Here is a 14891-nt window from a genome sequence, read left to right on the forward strand (position 1 = left end):
CTATTGACGCGTGAATTTCGTTGCTGTGTGAGAACAATACCCTGGAAACAAACTCCATAAAATATTTTTGGTACAGGGTGGCCTGTATGTTTCCACAATGGGCTTCTGCCCAGTTTCAATTTAGCTCATGAAGGATACTTCGGGCGCATTTTTTGTTTGATATTCTTACCCATATATATATATATGTATATATATAAAATAGCACTGGAGATATATCCAGAAGGGTCGCTTTCAAAAAGAAACACCGTGAGTGGTTACGACGTACTTTTTTTAACCAGTAAGCTGTTTTTTAATGATCGTTAAAGCCCGCTAACGCTGGGTATACGCCCTTGCCCAATTGTCGCACAAAGAAAGGCGGTCCCGTCCGAATCGACTTATTGTTCCGAACCTGAATAGGGCGTCCTTCCTCCACGCGCACTTGGGATTTGCGGGAACAAAGGCAGCGCGAATGCCGGAGCGGGCGTGCACCGACATGGCTCATTGGCCCGTGACGTCAGAGTGCTCTTGCCAGGCAGTGGCCGCCCTGTGACCCGTTTCCGTATTTACACTCCCTCGAACTTAATCGCAGACTGATTAGCGCCATGCAAAACAGCGTGGCGTGGCGTGTTGTATTCGGCGCCCTGTTTTCGAACTGTCAAAGGGTTGTGAGAACCTACGCAGGCACGCCTCACCATCGCCCGCTGTTAAGACTTCCGCGCGCGGATGTGCGCGTGCCAGCCTGCTAAAGAAACGTGCACGCCCACTTGGAGAACCTCCCCTAACGCGCCATAGCGGTTTGGCGGCTTGGTAAAGCGGCCGGAGCGCTCGGCTGTGACGCACTCGGCCGCCCCGTCAACCCTTCAGCTATTTTGCGGAACGAAACTCGGTGCTTTTCAACACAAAACGAGCATTGTTCTCCCGCCTGCGGGAGTCACGGATCACGTCCATTTAGATATCGATCCAGTGTCCTCGGCTACGGACAAGACAGACTCGGGATTTAAACCGCGATTTTGAGCGCCGTAAGCTGCTGTTAAATTGTTAACACCTCCTACCTCGATTACGTGGCAGCAAGGTGTTGCGCAAACCCACCACGCCCTCCCAAAATTTCAAGTTTACTTTGCACCGAATATACGAGGCTGTCGGGCGGACTGTTTGCCTTTGACGCAAGTCCCGTGGCTTCGGCAAACATTCACATCGACAATCGACAGAACGCTGAGCTTAACTATAAACAGGCTATCCGCTGTCACACCCAGTGACGTAGAAAACGGCGCGTCACACAACCGGATTGTGTTTTGCGAGGCCGACGGTGAATACGACATAAACATATCGCATCGATTGCCGTTGTTTGTTTGGTGTATACGCTGGGGGTAGCAACATGTTTCCATGATTTGTAACAAATCATCTGGCAACCTTTCGTTTAAACCCCGCCTTAATTGGCTAATGACGTGGAACGTGAGCCTGGACAAGCGAATTATCACAATTAAAGACGACAGCTGTTTATTTGAATGACCAGGCGTGTGTCGAATGCCTCTGTTAATTGCTGACACAATCAAAGTGGCAACGTGAATAACGTCGTTACGCCGAGCATGCAGACAAGGTACGTTTGGTAATGGGTTCAGGCGACAACAGCAACAATCTTGCTTGAAATGGCAGTCAGTTAGGGGAGCATTGAAAGAGACTTGGGAGTCAGTCTTGGCACCACTTGAGTTTGTGTGGTGGTCGCCAAGCAGTTTACGTACAAAGGGCGGTAGTCTCCTTCTCTTGTCCGCCTTTGGCTCCTTTTTGTTCGTCGCTCGGGGAGTAATTCGCGTATGGCCAAGCAATTTAAAACTAGAATTCAGGGGCGTGGTGGTGGAGGGCGCGAGAAAAAATAGCGATCATCTGACCTCACGCCGGGAAAAAAGCACAGGTTTATCTCTCTCTCCCTCCCTCTTGGCTGCTGCGTCTCTCTTTTTCTCGCTTGCGCGCCCTGTATGTCTGACAGGGGACGTGCTACCAGCTTATGGTGATCAATCGAGAAAGCACAGCGCTCCGACTAGCACGGTTGAGGCGAGCAGCGTCTACACCAGGATGTAAACGTACCTCATGAATAGTGTTGGCAAGTCTGTGTTTGGCGCCGTGTGCTGCAGTTAAATCTGTTATAAAAGCTAAGTGAGAAATGTTTTGGACTTGTTGTACAGCAGTTGGCCGAAGCTTAGAAAGATACGTGTTTTGCGTGGATTTAATATTAACCATTGCACTCTTTATGAGCAGCCTTTTTTACGGAGATTATATAACGGTCTGATTGATACTGTCCAGTGTGCCAAGCATTCTCACGCCGCGGCGCAATAATGAAATTGATGGAGTCTATTTGTGCACAAGATTTGTCGTCATCAGGCATCGCGTGTTTTGATAAGGAGGAGAAACCGAGGCGAGAAGTAACATCACCAAGCGAAGGTTTTACACCCCAGTCACTGGTCAACGGTCATCTTATGCAATCTGGTCCACTCAAGCGCCGCAACCAAACCACATCGCCGGTGCCCTACACAAAGAAGGAACGCATTCTCAAGGCGCTCTCCAACTCGCCAAAACATACGGAATCAGATGGGATCGAAACCGATGTCAGCAAGCGCCCTCCGATGCATCCTGTTGGTCGAAAGCGCACGCTACGGGAGGCGATTGATTACTTAGAATCCGGTAAATTCCAACGGCAGGCGAACGCGGGCCCAGACGATCGCGAAGCACCCAACTCGGGAAGAATAAGCCCGGTATCCCCCTCCAAGTGTACGTGGCTTCTGGTTAACGAAGAGGGAACCGTAATTCTGAAAGCCCCAGCTTCCAGCCACAACCAAGTAAGTTGCAAATGATTTTTTTATCGCAGACAGACGCTGCTGTAAGTTTTTAGTTTTGCAAATAATTAACAGACTTGTCTGCATAGCCATGAATGTTTCAATTGACATTAAAATAAGAATATTCGTTCAATTAGTGTTGCCTTTGCGCAGATTAAAAGATCTACTAAACCACCACCGGACGTACAAAGTCGTGTCGATCAAGGTCATAGCGTTGACCTCACCTTGTCGCCTTCAACGATGCGCAGCTGCTGTCCGTGCAGTGCCGTTGAACAGCCGCGTTCTCGCCATGAAAGGAACTGTGAGCCACTCGACCTCTCAGCAAAATGCGAGGTATCACCGGTCTCGCCTGTTGTCAAAAGGGAAATCGCAGAGGCCGATGAGTTTCCTGATGAATCGAACGAAAATCGCCCGCGCAAATTGGCCTTTTCGGTGCGCGACATCATGTCCAAGTCTTCTCCCACAAGAAAGTACAAACCTCCCAGTCAAGGATTCAGGTTTAGCAATGACCGAAATGAAGCTGACTTACAAGAACACGGTAAGTCATCTCCCAAATGACGGTTGATAATTCCTTTTCAAACAACAAATCCTAATTGGGTTTTGTAATGTATTGTCGAGCAGACCTCAAACCACCTGCGTTGACAAGACCCCAAGTGCTGCCCCTTCCTCCGAGCATATTAAATGGAATCAGTTCACACTTCATTTCCACATCTTCGGGAAAGCTCCCCCGGCAGTCGGCTCATTCCCCGCACTCAAACTTGTCCTCGCCGGCGTCATCCCCGCGCTCCCAACAAAGTGTGGCATCAGTTGCCGATCGCCTTCCATGGAATGGAGCCCGAGTATCATACAATACCGACTCAGCTTACGGTATGCACAATTATTTGTCTATTTGCTAAGTTTAAAGCTTTGCGAAGAGGCGGATTATATGTATTACTGGGTAGTTCTTGGGCAGATTTATGGTGCCAACACACCTTGTATATAGACGTGTTAACATGACTCCTGCGTTCGACTTTATGGGCGTACACAGTGTAAGACACGATCAGGCTTCGTCGGGTGTTTTCGCCGTGACATGGCACATTCTACGTTTTACCTATAAACGCGCCCAACATAAAATATGCGGATGTTTGGACGATGTTAACACTCTTACACGAAGCAATGAGACGTCCGACGGTTCCCTTAAGGCGCCCAAAGTCACAAGTTCGGCCGCACCCATCCCTGCCCTAAACTAAACAGACGCGGCCGTCGCGGCGACCGAAAAACGCATTTAAAGTGGGATGGTTTGGTCGTTAACGGGAGGTTCCATTTCAATAGCGCGTCTGAGCCGCCCCCACTTGGCAGATGGTCTGTGTGTGCGCACGAGCAGCTTATTTTAAACGTGGGCGTGCCGGCTCCGGTCTCTGCTAATCGTTGCCACCAGATAAGGTGGCCCCCAACGCCCGCACAATGGAAAATAGCTCACTACAGATTGGACTGAACATCGTTGTTACTTTAATTCGCATGTTGGTCACGTTGTTAATGTAGCGTTTCTTTGCGCAGGTTCATCACCTGAAGAAGGCTTCGGCTCCCACCTTGACTTTCGACGCTACCGTCGCCAAAGTCTCAGTCCCCATTCACCGGCGTCCCCGGAGAACTTGGCCCAGTCTGCCATGATGTTGGGGCCCGTGCCAAACTTGTACATGTTCCTAGCGGGTCAAAATTTCAGGTGAGCACCCTCTTGGTTTTGTGTCACAGGCGTATCGCTACCCGAAAGGCGCTGGTAATCGGACGGTCCCATTATCGTGGGATCTCGCTGTCTGTTGCGATTACAAAAATCTGTTGCTGCCAAAATATTTCGCTGACCTTGATGCCCGCGGCGCATCACGTTTTTCGCGCTATCAGAGATAAGCATCGAAAAGCTTACATTGTGTCTCTGCGCGGGGGCGGCAAGTCAATCAACCAAACTTTATGTCGGTTGCTCCTGTGTGGCACTGAAAAGGTGGCACTGTTTATCCTGAAACAAACCTTGAAACAATGCAGCGTCAATATAACTTGAATTACTGGCACATTTTTGCGTTTGCAAAAACGAAAGCTTTGATTTGAGCTCGAAGTGCTTTGCTATTTTCACCTGCTACGTGCTTACACCCCACTGCGCGAGGTATATCCGGTTTCGCTGCGCATCGTTCCGTGACGCTGCACAAGCCGGCGTAGGTTAAACGAGAGCGTTCTGAAGCGAACATGTCCTGGCTCTTCGGAGAATGCGGTTTCGTCACGTATCGGCTCTAAGGTAAATCGAGCCAGCCATGCCATCACGACTTGCCACAAAGTTGATATTCCAGCATTTAAACGCGACACGCGTGCCCGTCCGGATATTGTCGTCGCCTTCGATGGTTGCGCACTTTCATTTCTCATTCGCCGGGTCGTGCAGCTCCGCCCGTAGGTTTCCCAGAAATGAGATCAAATCGCAACTGCCTTACGCCAGGCGATGGAATTGAGTGCGACACCAGTCTCCTAATGCACGTTTTGTTTTTCTGTCTGCAGCCCTGGAAGACTCGGTCAGGCGTCATTGGTCGATCAGCGCTGCCCAAAGATGCAGGTAAGATCAATTTCTTTGCCCTTTTGACACTGTCGCTGTATAGAGTGCTTTCGGGAGCCATTTTGTGAAAACTGTCATGTATTACAGGGCGGCCAAAATAGCGTTGCACACAGTCCTGGCTCATCGAGTCCCATCGGTTCGCCCCCGAGTGATCCATCGGCCGTCTTCCGCCACATGATGAATGTGAGTGACAATGCGTCACCGCCCCATCTAAGTCGCGGTGCCCACAAGGGCCGCAAGAGCAGTGTGGGCGACGCCATCCACTCACCGGTGTCCCCCGACGCTTTCTACGCCGATTCGCGCTCTTCGCCCGAGATGGTCGGAATGGTGGACATCGATGGAAACATGCCTGGTTCTAAGAAGCGCCGCGTCCATCTATGTGACTTCGAGGGCTGTAAGAAGGCATACACCAAGAGCTCACACCTCAAGGCACATCGCCGCACCCACACAGGTAATACGAGCTTAAATGTGGTCCCTAGAATACCAAAGGAGTGTCTATTTCCCTAAAAAGCGCCTTACGTAAACAAACCCTGCGATGCCGTTAGGGTTGGTTGGAATTTGCTCACTGGCAAATTGTGCCGTTCGACTTTTTACGACTGGGTTAACATTAGCAAAATTGTTTTGCCTTCGCCGCAGCTCGCTAACAAATGAACCCGAAAATTCGTTTGCGTCACCGCGGCCGGCTTCTGACGGCCAAAATAAGAGCTGACGTCATGGAATTTTGTCAACAGTCGAGATCCCAAAATGCTCGTTCCGCAAGCTGAACCCGTGCGTGTCGCCCAAGTAAAAGCTTACTTGCGCCTGAGAGACTAACAAGGAGCTGCTCCGCAAGGGAAATCTTATTAGGTGTTTTCGGCGCAGTGTGGAATTTTTCAGTGTGATTAAAAAATAGGTTTACAAAAGGGGGCAAATAAATGCGGTGTCGCTTGGGCTTTCAAAATAATTGGCAAGTTTTGGTTTTGAGCGGGGAATGCAGTAGTGGCGCGGTTTAGTCGAGCGCAACACCGTGACATTGCAGGGCGGTGTTTATATTGACTCGAAGCAGTGGGCGTCGCTTTTTGCTTCGACGGTTTTCAATGGTCGAGCAGTCCGTAACCCCGCCCTTGTCCGCGAGCCAAGCCATTCATTGCCGACAAAGGGTGATAATACCTAGCTTGAAAGTAACGCCCGAAACACCTGCGCACTGTTCGACATGAATTGTTGACTCGAATTGTTGGAAACCTTTGGTAGTTCAAAGAGTCGACGCCTCTTCCCGTTTGTCTGTTTCGCGCGACCAGTAAATATTTCGACGGCTACAGTTCACTGGTTGTTGACTGGTTGAACAATTGTGGTTAAGCAAGCTTTTTCTTCGTACTGCTGGTTTCCATTTTGTGGCCAAATATTTTCCCCTAAAAAGTTGTGTAAAATTGTTGGGATCCCGTATTCAGTCATTACAATATTTTTGTCTCAATCTTTTCGTTGTAAGGTTCCTGACTTGAGCATGCATTGGTGACGCTTACGATTATCGTTTGCTTTAAACAAGAACACCGGATTACTAAATACCGTTTGTCGCTAAAAGTCCCTCGTGTTGGTTGGTCGTGACGAGCGGAGAGTTGCTTCTGTTTCCATAGAGAACGATACAAGCCTTGTGAACCTGTAAGATGGGCTCTTTGCATATGAGACCATTGCGTTTTGGGCAAAAGCGCTGGTGCCGAAACACGCTAACTGTTCAATAGGCTAATGATTGCATTGGTGTAGGCCAAAATTTTTGTTCTGTCCGCCTGCGGCTTGAAGTTTTGCATGTGAGTCACACTGTGCACGGAAGAACGCCCGCCCTGCGTTGTGTCAACAAACAAGACGAAACCCAGTTACGCTTGTGCACTCACCGTCACAGAAACAGAACAGCAATGAAAACGCCCGACTTGAAACAGCCCTCTTGCATTCAGCTTGCCGCGGCAAATGCGTTTCCAGTCCCAGCGCAATATTTCCGGTACGTTGTTCAATTCATAAGTTTCGGTTTGTCACTGCGCCTGCTGGTTTACTGCTCGGTGATATGTTGGTGCCACCACACAAGCATCGATTACCCTTGACAAGACGGCTTGTGGAGATTCTTTTTTGGATGGGCGTCTCGCATTGATTTTCGCATTACCCTTACGTGCATCTTAAAGCGCAGTATGCCACTCGTTGTGCGCCCAGTGTTCGCCGCTCTAGCTTGAACCGTGGGTCTGTTGGCTTATGTCACCGCACAGGCGCCCAGACAAACAAAGGCGTTCCCAGTGCAACCGGGCCGTAACGAACTATCGGATTTCTGCTCTAATGCGATGGTCCCTTTGCGTTGTTTGCCGTGCGCGAAGGATCGCTCCCCTCCCGAACTGAATTTCGTCGAGGCGTCTCCTTCACTTGCGTTTGTCGTCACGCCTCCGTTTGTTGGTTCAATGAATGTCGGAAAAAGTTTAGTGGCGCTGAACTTCAAGAATTTGACGAACCAAAGAGTGTCAGACGTCTGTGAAAGCAGGCATGAAGCCCGCCGTCACCAAAACGTGATTTCTGTGTTTTTGGCATGCCCTGCTAGGATGTAGAAACGTGACGCGCCGCTCTTAAAAATGTGTTCAAGGGTCGACGTGGTACAAAGATGATCTCTCACCCGTAACTGAGTTCAATAATCCCGGGTTGTCGTGAGGCCTGGAAATTTTGGTTGACGTCACAGCTATTTTAAGTTTCTGCGCAGTCGACCGCTTTGGCGCGCGCTTGTCCGTTCAGCAGAACCGATCTCTCCCGACAGGGCTTTGGCAAGTGCGTGAGTAGGTAATATCCATTTTGGCCCCCCTGTATGTAAATGGGACAACCAAACGTTGCAGTACATTTTTGTCAACTCCTGTCTGCATTTGTTCGACCCATAGGGGTTTCCTGCACGTTTGGTGCCACCCGTCTTTCGTCTGTCTCGATTCTCTATTTTTGCTGACACGCCGCAAGGCAGGAGCAGCGGACGAAGGTCAAATCATTGCGCACATTGTCGAAATTGGGCGTGCTAGTCACGACTCGCCCCTATTGTCTCAATCGTTTAAATAGGCCAACACCCATATTGATCGAGAGCAAAGACCGCAAGTGCGGCGCACCACGAAAGATCGCTCCCTGTATGGGGACGTCTGTGCCGACTCACAACAGCCTCTGTCGGAACTGTCAAAATATTGATTGCTCTCTCAAGTCCGCGTTGCTTGAGCTCATCCAGTCGACTCTGCTGGGCAAAATAAGGGCCGATTTGTTTCCCACAAAACGACATTTTACAAATTCAGTGTGTTGTTTGCTTTAAACGTCCCAACATTAACGTAAATAATAAGCAGCGTAAAAAAACAATCGGTTTAAAATGTCCGCTTGTGAGGTATTGTTTTCCGGGCACAAGTTTACCGGACGCAGGGGTAAAACCAAATATCCCCTATCGTCATCCCTGTGTATACGCAGAGCGTTGGCGGGCCGAATTCCTCCTCCGCGCCCACGTAGCACAGGGAAGAACATCAATCACTTTGTGGGGCCCTTTCCTTCGAACCTGCTAACTATCCGCTGCAGGTTGCAGAGGCGCGAATCCGACGAGCGCTATTGTTGTTGTTAACCGATCACAAGCATTAATCTCACAACTTCCGCAGCATTGCCGCTGCCTGTGTTGCTGGCGTTGTTGTCTGTATCCGCGCGCTCCTGTTGCCGCCGGTATGCGTGGCTCACTATCTTGCATAAATTATGCAAAACAAGGCAGCGGCGGCGCAAAGTTCATGCTCTGTACCTGTTCACTCAAATGCTTATTTTATTGCGCAGGAGAAAAGCCGTACAGATGTACATGGGAAGGGTGCACTTGGAAGTTTGCTCGTTCCGACGAACTCACAAGACATTATCGCAAGCACACAGGATACAAACCCTTCCGATGCTGTCAGTGCGAGCGTGCCTTCTCCCGCTCCGACCACCTGGCTCTTCATATGAAACGTCACCAGCTGGCATCAGCTTAAATCCTTTTGTTTTGTCTTACTTGGTCGTCATACCTTTCATTATAGTGATCATATCTGTAACACGATTTGCAAGCGAGAAGTGGTATATGGACTAGCATAACAGTTGCATGTCTGCAAGCAGTGCTACATTGCTTTACTGGGTCCGTTATCCGTGTACCGTACGCGCGCGAGTTATTTGTCACTTTTTACACTGTTTCTTTTTTGATCAATTTAATCAATTTTTAGTATTTATTTTACACGCGATGTCAGTTTTTAGCCAACCGGTGCTGCGACAAACCGACAACACAATCCGAAATGTACAGTGCTGCTGCCCCCGCTATGTCACATCATATTCACTGCTGCACATCCAAAAGCAGTTTTGATCTGTTTCACGAACACTTCTTCGTGTTTATTCAGACAAGCACGCCTTAAGCGCTTTGTATTTTTGGGGTGTACCGTACCAAGCTGATGATATGTGCCAATTCGTCTTGTGACACATCTGCGATCCATGCTAGTTATTACCTTGGCGTGCGAGGTATGCCTCCTTACTATTTGCTCACGTGTTATCACGCTGTTGCGACAATGCCCATCTGTGTTATGAAGTTTGTTGCTTTTGTGCTTGGGCACTTTTGTGCCAGCTACTTTCGGCGGGCGCAAGTTTTTGGACTTAAATTTGTCGCGGTTGTTCCATTTGGCAACACTGAACAAGCAACAAGTTCCACTTTACTGTCGTGGCATTTCCGATATGTGTTTAGTTGCTACCATGAGCCCATTTCTGTATTGATGGGTAATGCTTTTTCTTCTTCTGCTTTATAGACTGCTGCGCTATGTACACAGAGCACTTAAAAATGTTTTTTTCCTTCTCGTTTATTCATCGTATTCGCTATTCTTGTGGGCTTATGGTCGTTATTATTACACTTCGGCGATTCAAAAAAAAAAACAGTGTCAATTTTGAGTCGTATAGTTCAAGGTATTATATATGATTACCAGGAGAGATCATTATTGCGCATCAGATTAAGTACAAACGCAAAAAAAAACGAACTAAACAGCGTGAATGCCAATAAACAGAAAGAATAATGAAACACATAAACATTATGGCCTAGGCTACAATATTCATTTTGCTTCCAAGGCCAACATCGTTTTCTATTCGCTGCCAGGCTTGTTTAATTGCTGAAATACTGCTCTTCTGGTAAAATAAACGGCGAGTCTGCCTACATTTGCAACAAAACTAAACATTTTTAATCGTGGTTGAAATTTCGGAATTTTATTTTGTTATGTCTATACTACTTGTGCCATAACTTTGTACTGTAGTAAATGGGTTAATTAAGTGACAAAGACGATTTTTTCTGATTGAAAATGCAAAAATATTGTTGGCACTTGTGTATTTTCTTTGTATTTAATAAGGTTAAGAAATTGTAATCGTCTTATAGAGGTAAAGAGTTATTTAAAATCTTGCCTGGTGTAAAGAGATTTCGAAAATCCCCAACAAAATAGTTTTGAAATGGTTTATAGGTTTTCTATTTTTCTGCACTCAAAATTCGCATATCATGCGTGACGAAAAATCAGTCGGAAACAAACAAACAAAGATACGTACGTCACAATCAAACATTTTCAGGTACATTTGGAATAAAGAATAATCCGAAGTAAACGTCAACGACACAAGTCAAAACAAATGTCGGTAAACTATTCTGCTGGTTTATCCCCATATGACAATAAAGGAAAATGTGGACTTCCCGAGGTTGGTTTCAAACTTATGTTACAGTTCATGATTGTGATTGTTATAAAATATTCGCTTATATGTATTTTGTGACACATTTTATTCCTGAAGTAACCTTAACTTACCTTGACTTGTCAGAAACATGATGGTAAGGATGTTGTTCATAAAAAGGCGAAGCAGTTGGCAGACTTGATTAAAGAAAGCAAGACAGTTGTGGTACACACTGGTAAGTGTTATGCAAATCTCTATAGCTAGACCAGTACTAAATTCAATATATTTTGCAAATGTGTATAAAAATCTAAAATTTCATTGTTTAGGAGCTGGTTTAAGCACTGCTTCTGGAATTCCTGATTTTCGAGGGCCAGTTGGGGTTTGGACACTGGAAGAAAAAGGGGAAATACCCCAGTATGACATCACATTTGAAGATGCAGTTCCAACTTTTACCCATAGGCTGCTAGTTGAAATGGAGAAAAAGGGTGACTTGTTTTCCTTTTTCAAATCAGACAAAAAATATATTTTTCATGGCCATCACCTTCCTGTGTAACTGTCTGCAATTCTATGACACACAGTGATTATCCATCACCTTTACTTGGGCACCTGACTCAATAACCTATATGGTTTTATCATTTGATTTTTTGATTTGAATATGCAATATACTCATAAGTATATTGACATGGGAATATTTAACTTTATAAATGCATTAATCTTCCACTCACACTGAAGTGTATGTGGTCTTACTCCAAAAGTCTCGTCAAACTGATTACTAGGACTAACCCAGGTCAAAATCATCCAAGGCACCCTATATTACCCCAAATCATTGGGATTGAAGATCCCAGTATCGAAGTTAAGGCAGAAAGAACAACAGAGTATGTTTTAGGATAGCGGTTATTTGAACCAGGAAGGGATGGCTTGCAACCAGATGTTGGGTGGCCAAGACTGAAACATCTTATTTTGCTGTTCCTTTTTAATTCCGTGGCTTCTTTTCATGAACTCATTAAATAAAATTGGTTATTTCTTAGGCATGATACACTTCATTGTTTCACAAAATGTTGATGGACTCCACATCAGATCTGGATTTCCAAGAGATCGATTGGCAGAGCTCCATGGAAACATGTTTACCCAAAAATGCCAGCTGTGTGCCAAGTATTAAGTTAATATTTTATAATAATAACACATGATCTAATGTGATTTATATTTTAGAGAACAAATAATGGACCATGCCTCACCAACAATGGGACTTAAACTTACAGGGAAAAAGTGTGGTATGGTTAAGTGCCGAGGCAGGTTTGAGATTTTGTATTTTATGTGCATGCAGGGCAACATTTTCGTCTGATCTGTATTTCTACAGCTAACCATAAGCTAGTTGAAATTGATTTGAAGCCTAATGCTTGCTGGGGTTAATCACTCAATGTATTTTGCCTGTATATTTTAGAAGTAAATGCATCTTGTTTTCTATTGCAGAGAGTGCAGAGGATTGTTGAGGGATACCATATTGGACTGGGAAGATGCATTGCCTGACGATGAACTCGAAATGTCAGAAAATTTTTGTAAAACAGCTGATCTGTCAATTGTTATGGGAAGTAGCCTGCAGGTGAAAGGAGTTTAATTGCTGCAATCTGTTGTTCCATGCTGGTTTATGTGTTTTTTTGTGTATGTCATATTCAGATTTTACCTGCTGGCAATCTACCTATGCTTACAAAGAAGAATGGTGGAAAAATTGCAATTATAAATCTTCAAACAACTAAAAAGGACAAGACTGCTGACCTTCGAATACATGGGTAAGAACCCCACATTTGCATAGCTTTTATTGTGCAAGCAACAAAGATTGTTTTTGTAGATATCTGGATGAAGTTATGAAGATTGTAGCAGAATATTTAGAAGTTCAAGTCCCTTTGTATCAAGGACCAGTTGTTTGTTTAAAGTCTTCAAACCCACTTCCACATTTTCTGATCCCATCAAAGCGGAAAAAATGTGCAGTTGGAAACAAACTAAAAAAGTCAGAGAAAAAAACAGATGTTTGTGCAAGTGTTTCTTCAAATCAAAATGTGGATGATGAAATTTCAGTTAAAAACAATACTGAGATTTCTGTTAAAATTGAAGAAGATGTTTTGCAGACTAATGTACATTTCTGTGCCAAAACCGAAATAGGATAGTTGATTTTGTGCAAGATTACGATTATTTTACATGGCATTACAACCTTTATCAGTGCATTCATCTTACCTTTCACTGGACTGTTTTATTTTTTTGTGTGCTAGTAACATAGGGTGCTATTTGTAAAAAACTAGAAAAGCTCCTTTTGTCAGTCTTGATGTCAGTGTTTGTTACAGTTGGCACAACATCATTTGATCCCTTAACAGAAGCTGTTACAAGTGATACTGTTTTAAAGGTAACTTGCCTAGTTTTAAATGTGATACATCTTCACATGACAAAACTTTTGAAACTTATATCGATGCTTGGACAGGTTTTTTGATAATGTACAATGGCAGCCTTTTGGGCTTTAATGTTTTGCGAGAGTTTTATTTCCATGCAGCTGCTGCACTCTAACACTTTGTTCTTTACTCCAGATCTTGGAACAGAAATCTTACAAATCCGTTTTAGTGCAGTATGGACGAGGACACTATGAAGTTGAAAAAGGAAACGTTTCAAATATCGCTGTGGATGGGTATAGGTACAAGGATTCAATATCAAAAGACATAGCCGATGCAGACCTGATAATCAGTCATGCAGGTAATACTGGGCAAAAATCGCAACCTGTTTTGGAAGTGCTGGAATTATTGTGATATTGGATGGAACCAACTGTTTGTTTCAGGGGCTGGAACCTGTTTGGAGGTCATGGAAGCTGGTAAACCTCTTTTGGTCGTGGTAAATGAAAATTTAATGGACAACCACCAGTTTGAATTGGCAAAACAATTTTACAATGATGGTCATTTGTTGTACTGCACGTGCAGCACTTTGGCATCGGTACTAATGGAAATGGATGTTTCTTCATTGAAACCTTTGCCACCTCCACAAACCAAGGAGTTTGCTGTTGATTTACGTGAACATTTTCTGTTGTAACTGCCTTGTAAAGCTGCTGGGTTCGGTAAACGTGCACATAGAATTGCAGGGTAATTGTGTGTACTAAAACACCGAACAACATAATAGAAATGCTCCGAGTAATCACAAGACAACTTTTGCCATAAGATTTTTTGCACTTTTCTTTGCGGATTCATTTCGCAATAATGAATCATATGTCATAATGCTCACCACAAAGTCCATATTGCAAGGCAGCAACGTGCAGTAAGCTATTTTCGTTTCGTTATAAATTGTTAGTATGAGTATTGCAGTCAACTGACTTATTTTATCAATTTGTTGTACTGTGTACAGCTAACCAATTTTCGGTAGATTTGTATGTTGGCCTTTTGAGCATTGTTATGTACAGCGTATCTGATCATGTAGTTTGAAGTGGCTCAATTGCGCATCTTGTGACCGTGAGTTTACTTTTGGTGTGACTGCCTGCTGATATTGCATATGTTCCCGATCACTGGTACTTGTTTGTGTTTTTTGGTGAACGCGTCAAAGTTTGTTTAACTGTGCCCGTGCCCCAGAATAAAGATATTTATATTTCTGGAAGTGCGGAACTCCAGTCACGAGATTAGCAGACTGATGAGCCTGAAAATCAAGCGTGTTACATTTGCCGTTGTAATTTACAAATATATATTGGAAAAAGTAAATTTTTGTTAGTACAAAACTTTACTGACCATTTTTTTTGTATGGACGTCTCGTAATTAGTCAACAATATGTGGCACCACGGTAGATAACAGCATCATCAACTTGCAGCACTATGGAACGTTAATAAAGGA

General features: G+C 45.0%; 3 protein-coding genes across 3 annotated transcripts; all 3 read left to right on the plus strand.

The window, feature by feature from the left end:
* Positions 1–2197: 2197 nt before the first annotated feature.
* LOC145911148 (uncharacterized) lies at positions 2198–10262 on the plus strand. The gene is made up of 7 exons (XM_082998400.1): positions 2198–2810; positions 2961–3345; positions 3429–3674; positions 4344–4509; positions 5325–5379; positions 5467–5830; positions 9166–10262. The coding sequence occupies exons 1-7, from the start codon at positions 2310–2312 to the stop codon at positions 9351–9353; spliced, it is 1905 nt and encodes a 634-aa protein (XP_082854526.1). The 5' UTR covers positions 2198–2309; the 3' UTR covers positions 9354–10262.
* Positions 10263–10894: 632 nt separating this feature from the next.
* On the plus strand, positions 10895–13344 carry LOC145910135 (NAD-dependent protein deacylase sirtuin-6-like). Its single transcript, XM_082997160.1, has 8 exons — positions 10895–11070; positions 11188–11275; positions 11367–11525; positions 12069–12192; positions 12250–12333; positions 12511–12640; positions 12715–12827; positions 12887–13344. Exons 1-8 carry the CDS (start codon positions 11005–11007, stop codon positions 13200–13202), a joined length of 1080 nt encoding a protein of 359 aa, XP_082853286.1. The 5' UTR covers positions 10895–11004; the 3' UTR covers positions 13203–13344.
* LOC145910136 (UDP-N-acetylglucosamine transferase subunit ALG13-like) lies at positions 13213–14661 on the plus strand. The gene is made up of 3 exons (XM_082997161.1): positions 13213–13435; positions 13614–13776; positions 13859–14661. Exons 1-3 carry the CDS (start codon positions 13358–13360, stop codon positions 14104–14106), a joined length of 489 nt encoding a protein of 162 aa, XP_082853287.1. The 5' UTR covers positions 13213–13357; the 3' UTR covers positions 14107–14661.
* The last annotated feature ends 230 nt before the right edge of the window (positions 14662–14891 follow it).

This window comes from Ascidia mentula, chromosome 8, assembly GCF_947561715.1.
Source record: "Ascidia mentula chromosome 8, kaAscMent1.1, whole genome shotgun sequence".
Lineage (NCBI taxonomy): Eukaryota > Metazoa > Chordata > Ascidiacea > Phlebobranchia > Ascidiidae > Ascidia > Ascidia mentula.

Excerpts from the sequence above, each read along its gene's own strand:
- LOC145910136 (XM_082997161.1), top strand. The coding sequence starts at position 13,358 with ATGTCAGTGTTTGTTACAGTTGGCACAACATCATTTGATCCCTTAACA. Across the intron at positions 13,436-13,613 it reads CAAGTGATACTGTTTTAAAG|ATCTTGGAACAGAAATCTTA; the intron begins GTAACTTGCCTA and ends TCTTTACTCCAG. Across the intron at positions 13,777-13,858 it reads CCTGATAATCAGTCATGCAG|GGGCTGGAACCTGTTTGGAG; the intron begins GTAATACTGGGC and ends TGTTTGTTTCAG.
- LOC145910135 (XM_082997160.1), top strand. The coding sequence starts at position 11,005 with ATGTCGGTAAACTATTCTGCTGGTTTATCCCCATATGACAATAAAGGA. Across the intron at positions 11,276-11,366 it reads GACAGTTGTGGTACACACTG|GAGCTGGTTTAAGCACTGCT; the intron begins GTAAGTGTTATG and ends TTCATTGTTTAG. Across the intron at positions 12,641-12,714 it reads TTATGGGAAGTAGCCTGCAG|ATTTTACCTGCTGGCAATCT; the intron begins GTGAAAGGAGTT and ends TGTCATATTCAG.
- LOC145911148 (XM_082998400.1), top strand. The coding sequence starts at position 2,310 with ATGAAATTGATGGAGTCTATTTGTGCACAAGATTTGTCGTCATCAGGC. Across the intron at positions 4,510-5,324 it reads CTAGCGGGTCAAAATTTCAG|CCCTGGAAGACTCGGTCAGG; the intron begins GTGAGCACCCTC and ends TTCTGTCTGCAG. Across the intron at positions 5,380-5,466 it reads AGCGCTGCCCAAAGATGCAG|GGCGGCCAAAATAGCGTTGC; the intron begins GTAAGATCAATT and ends CATGTATTACAG.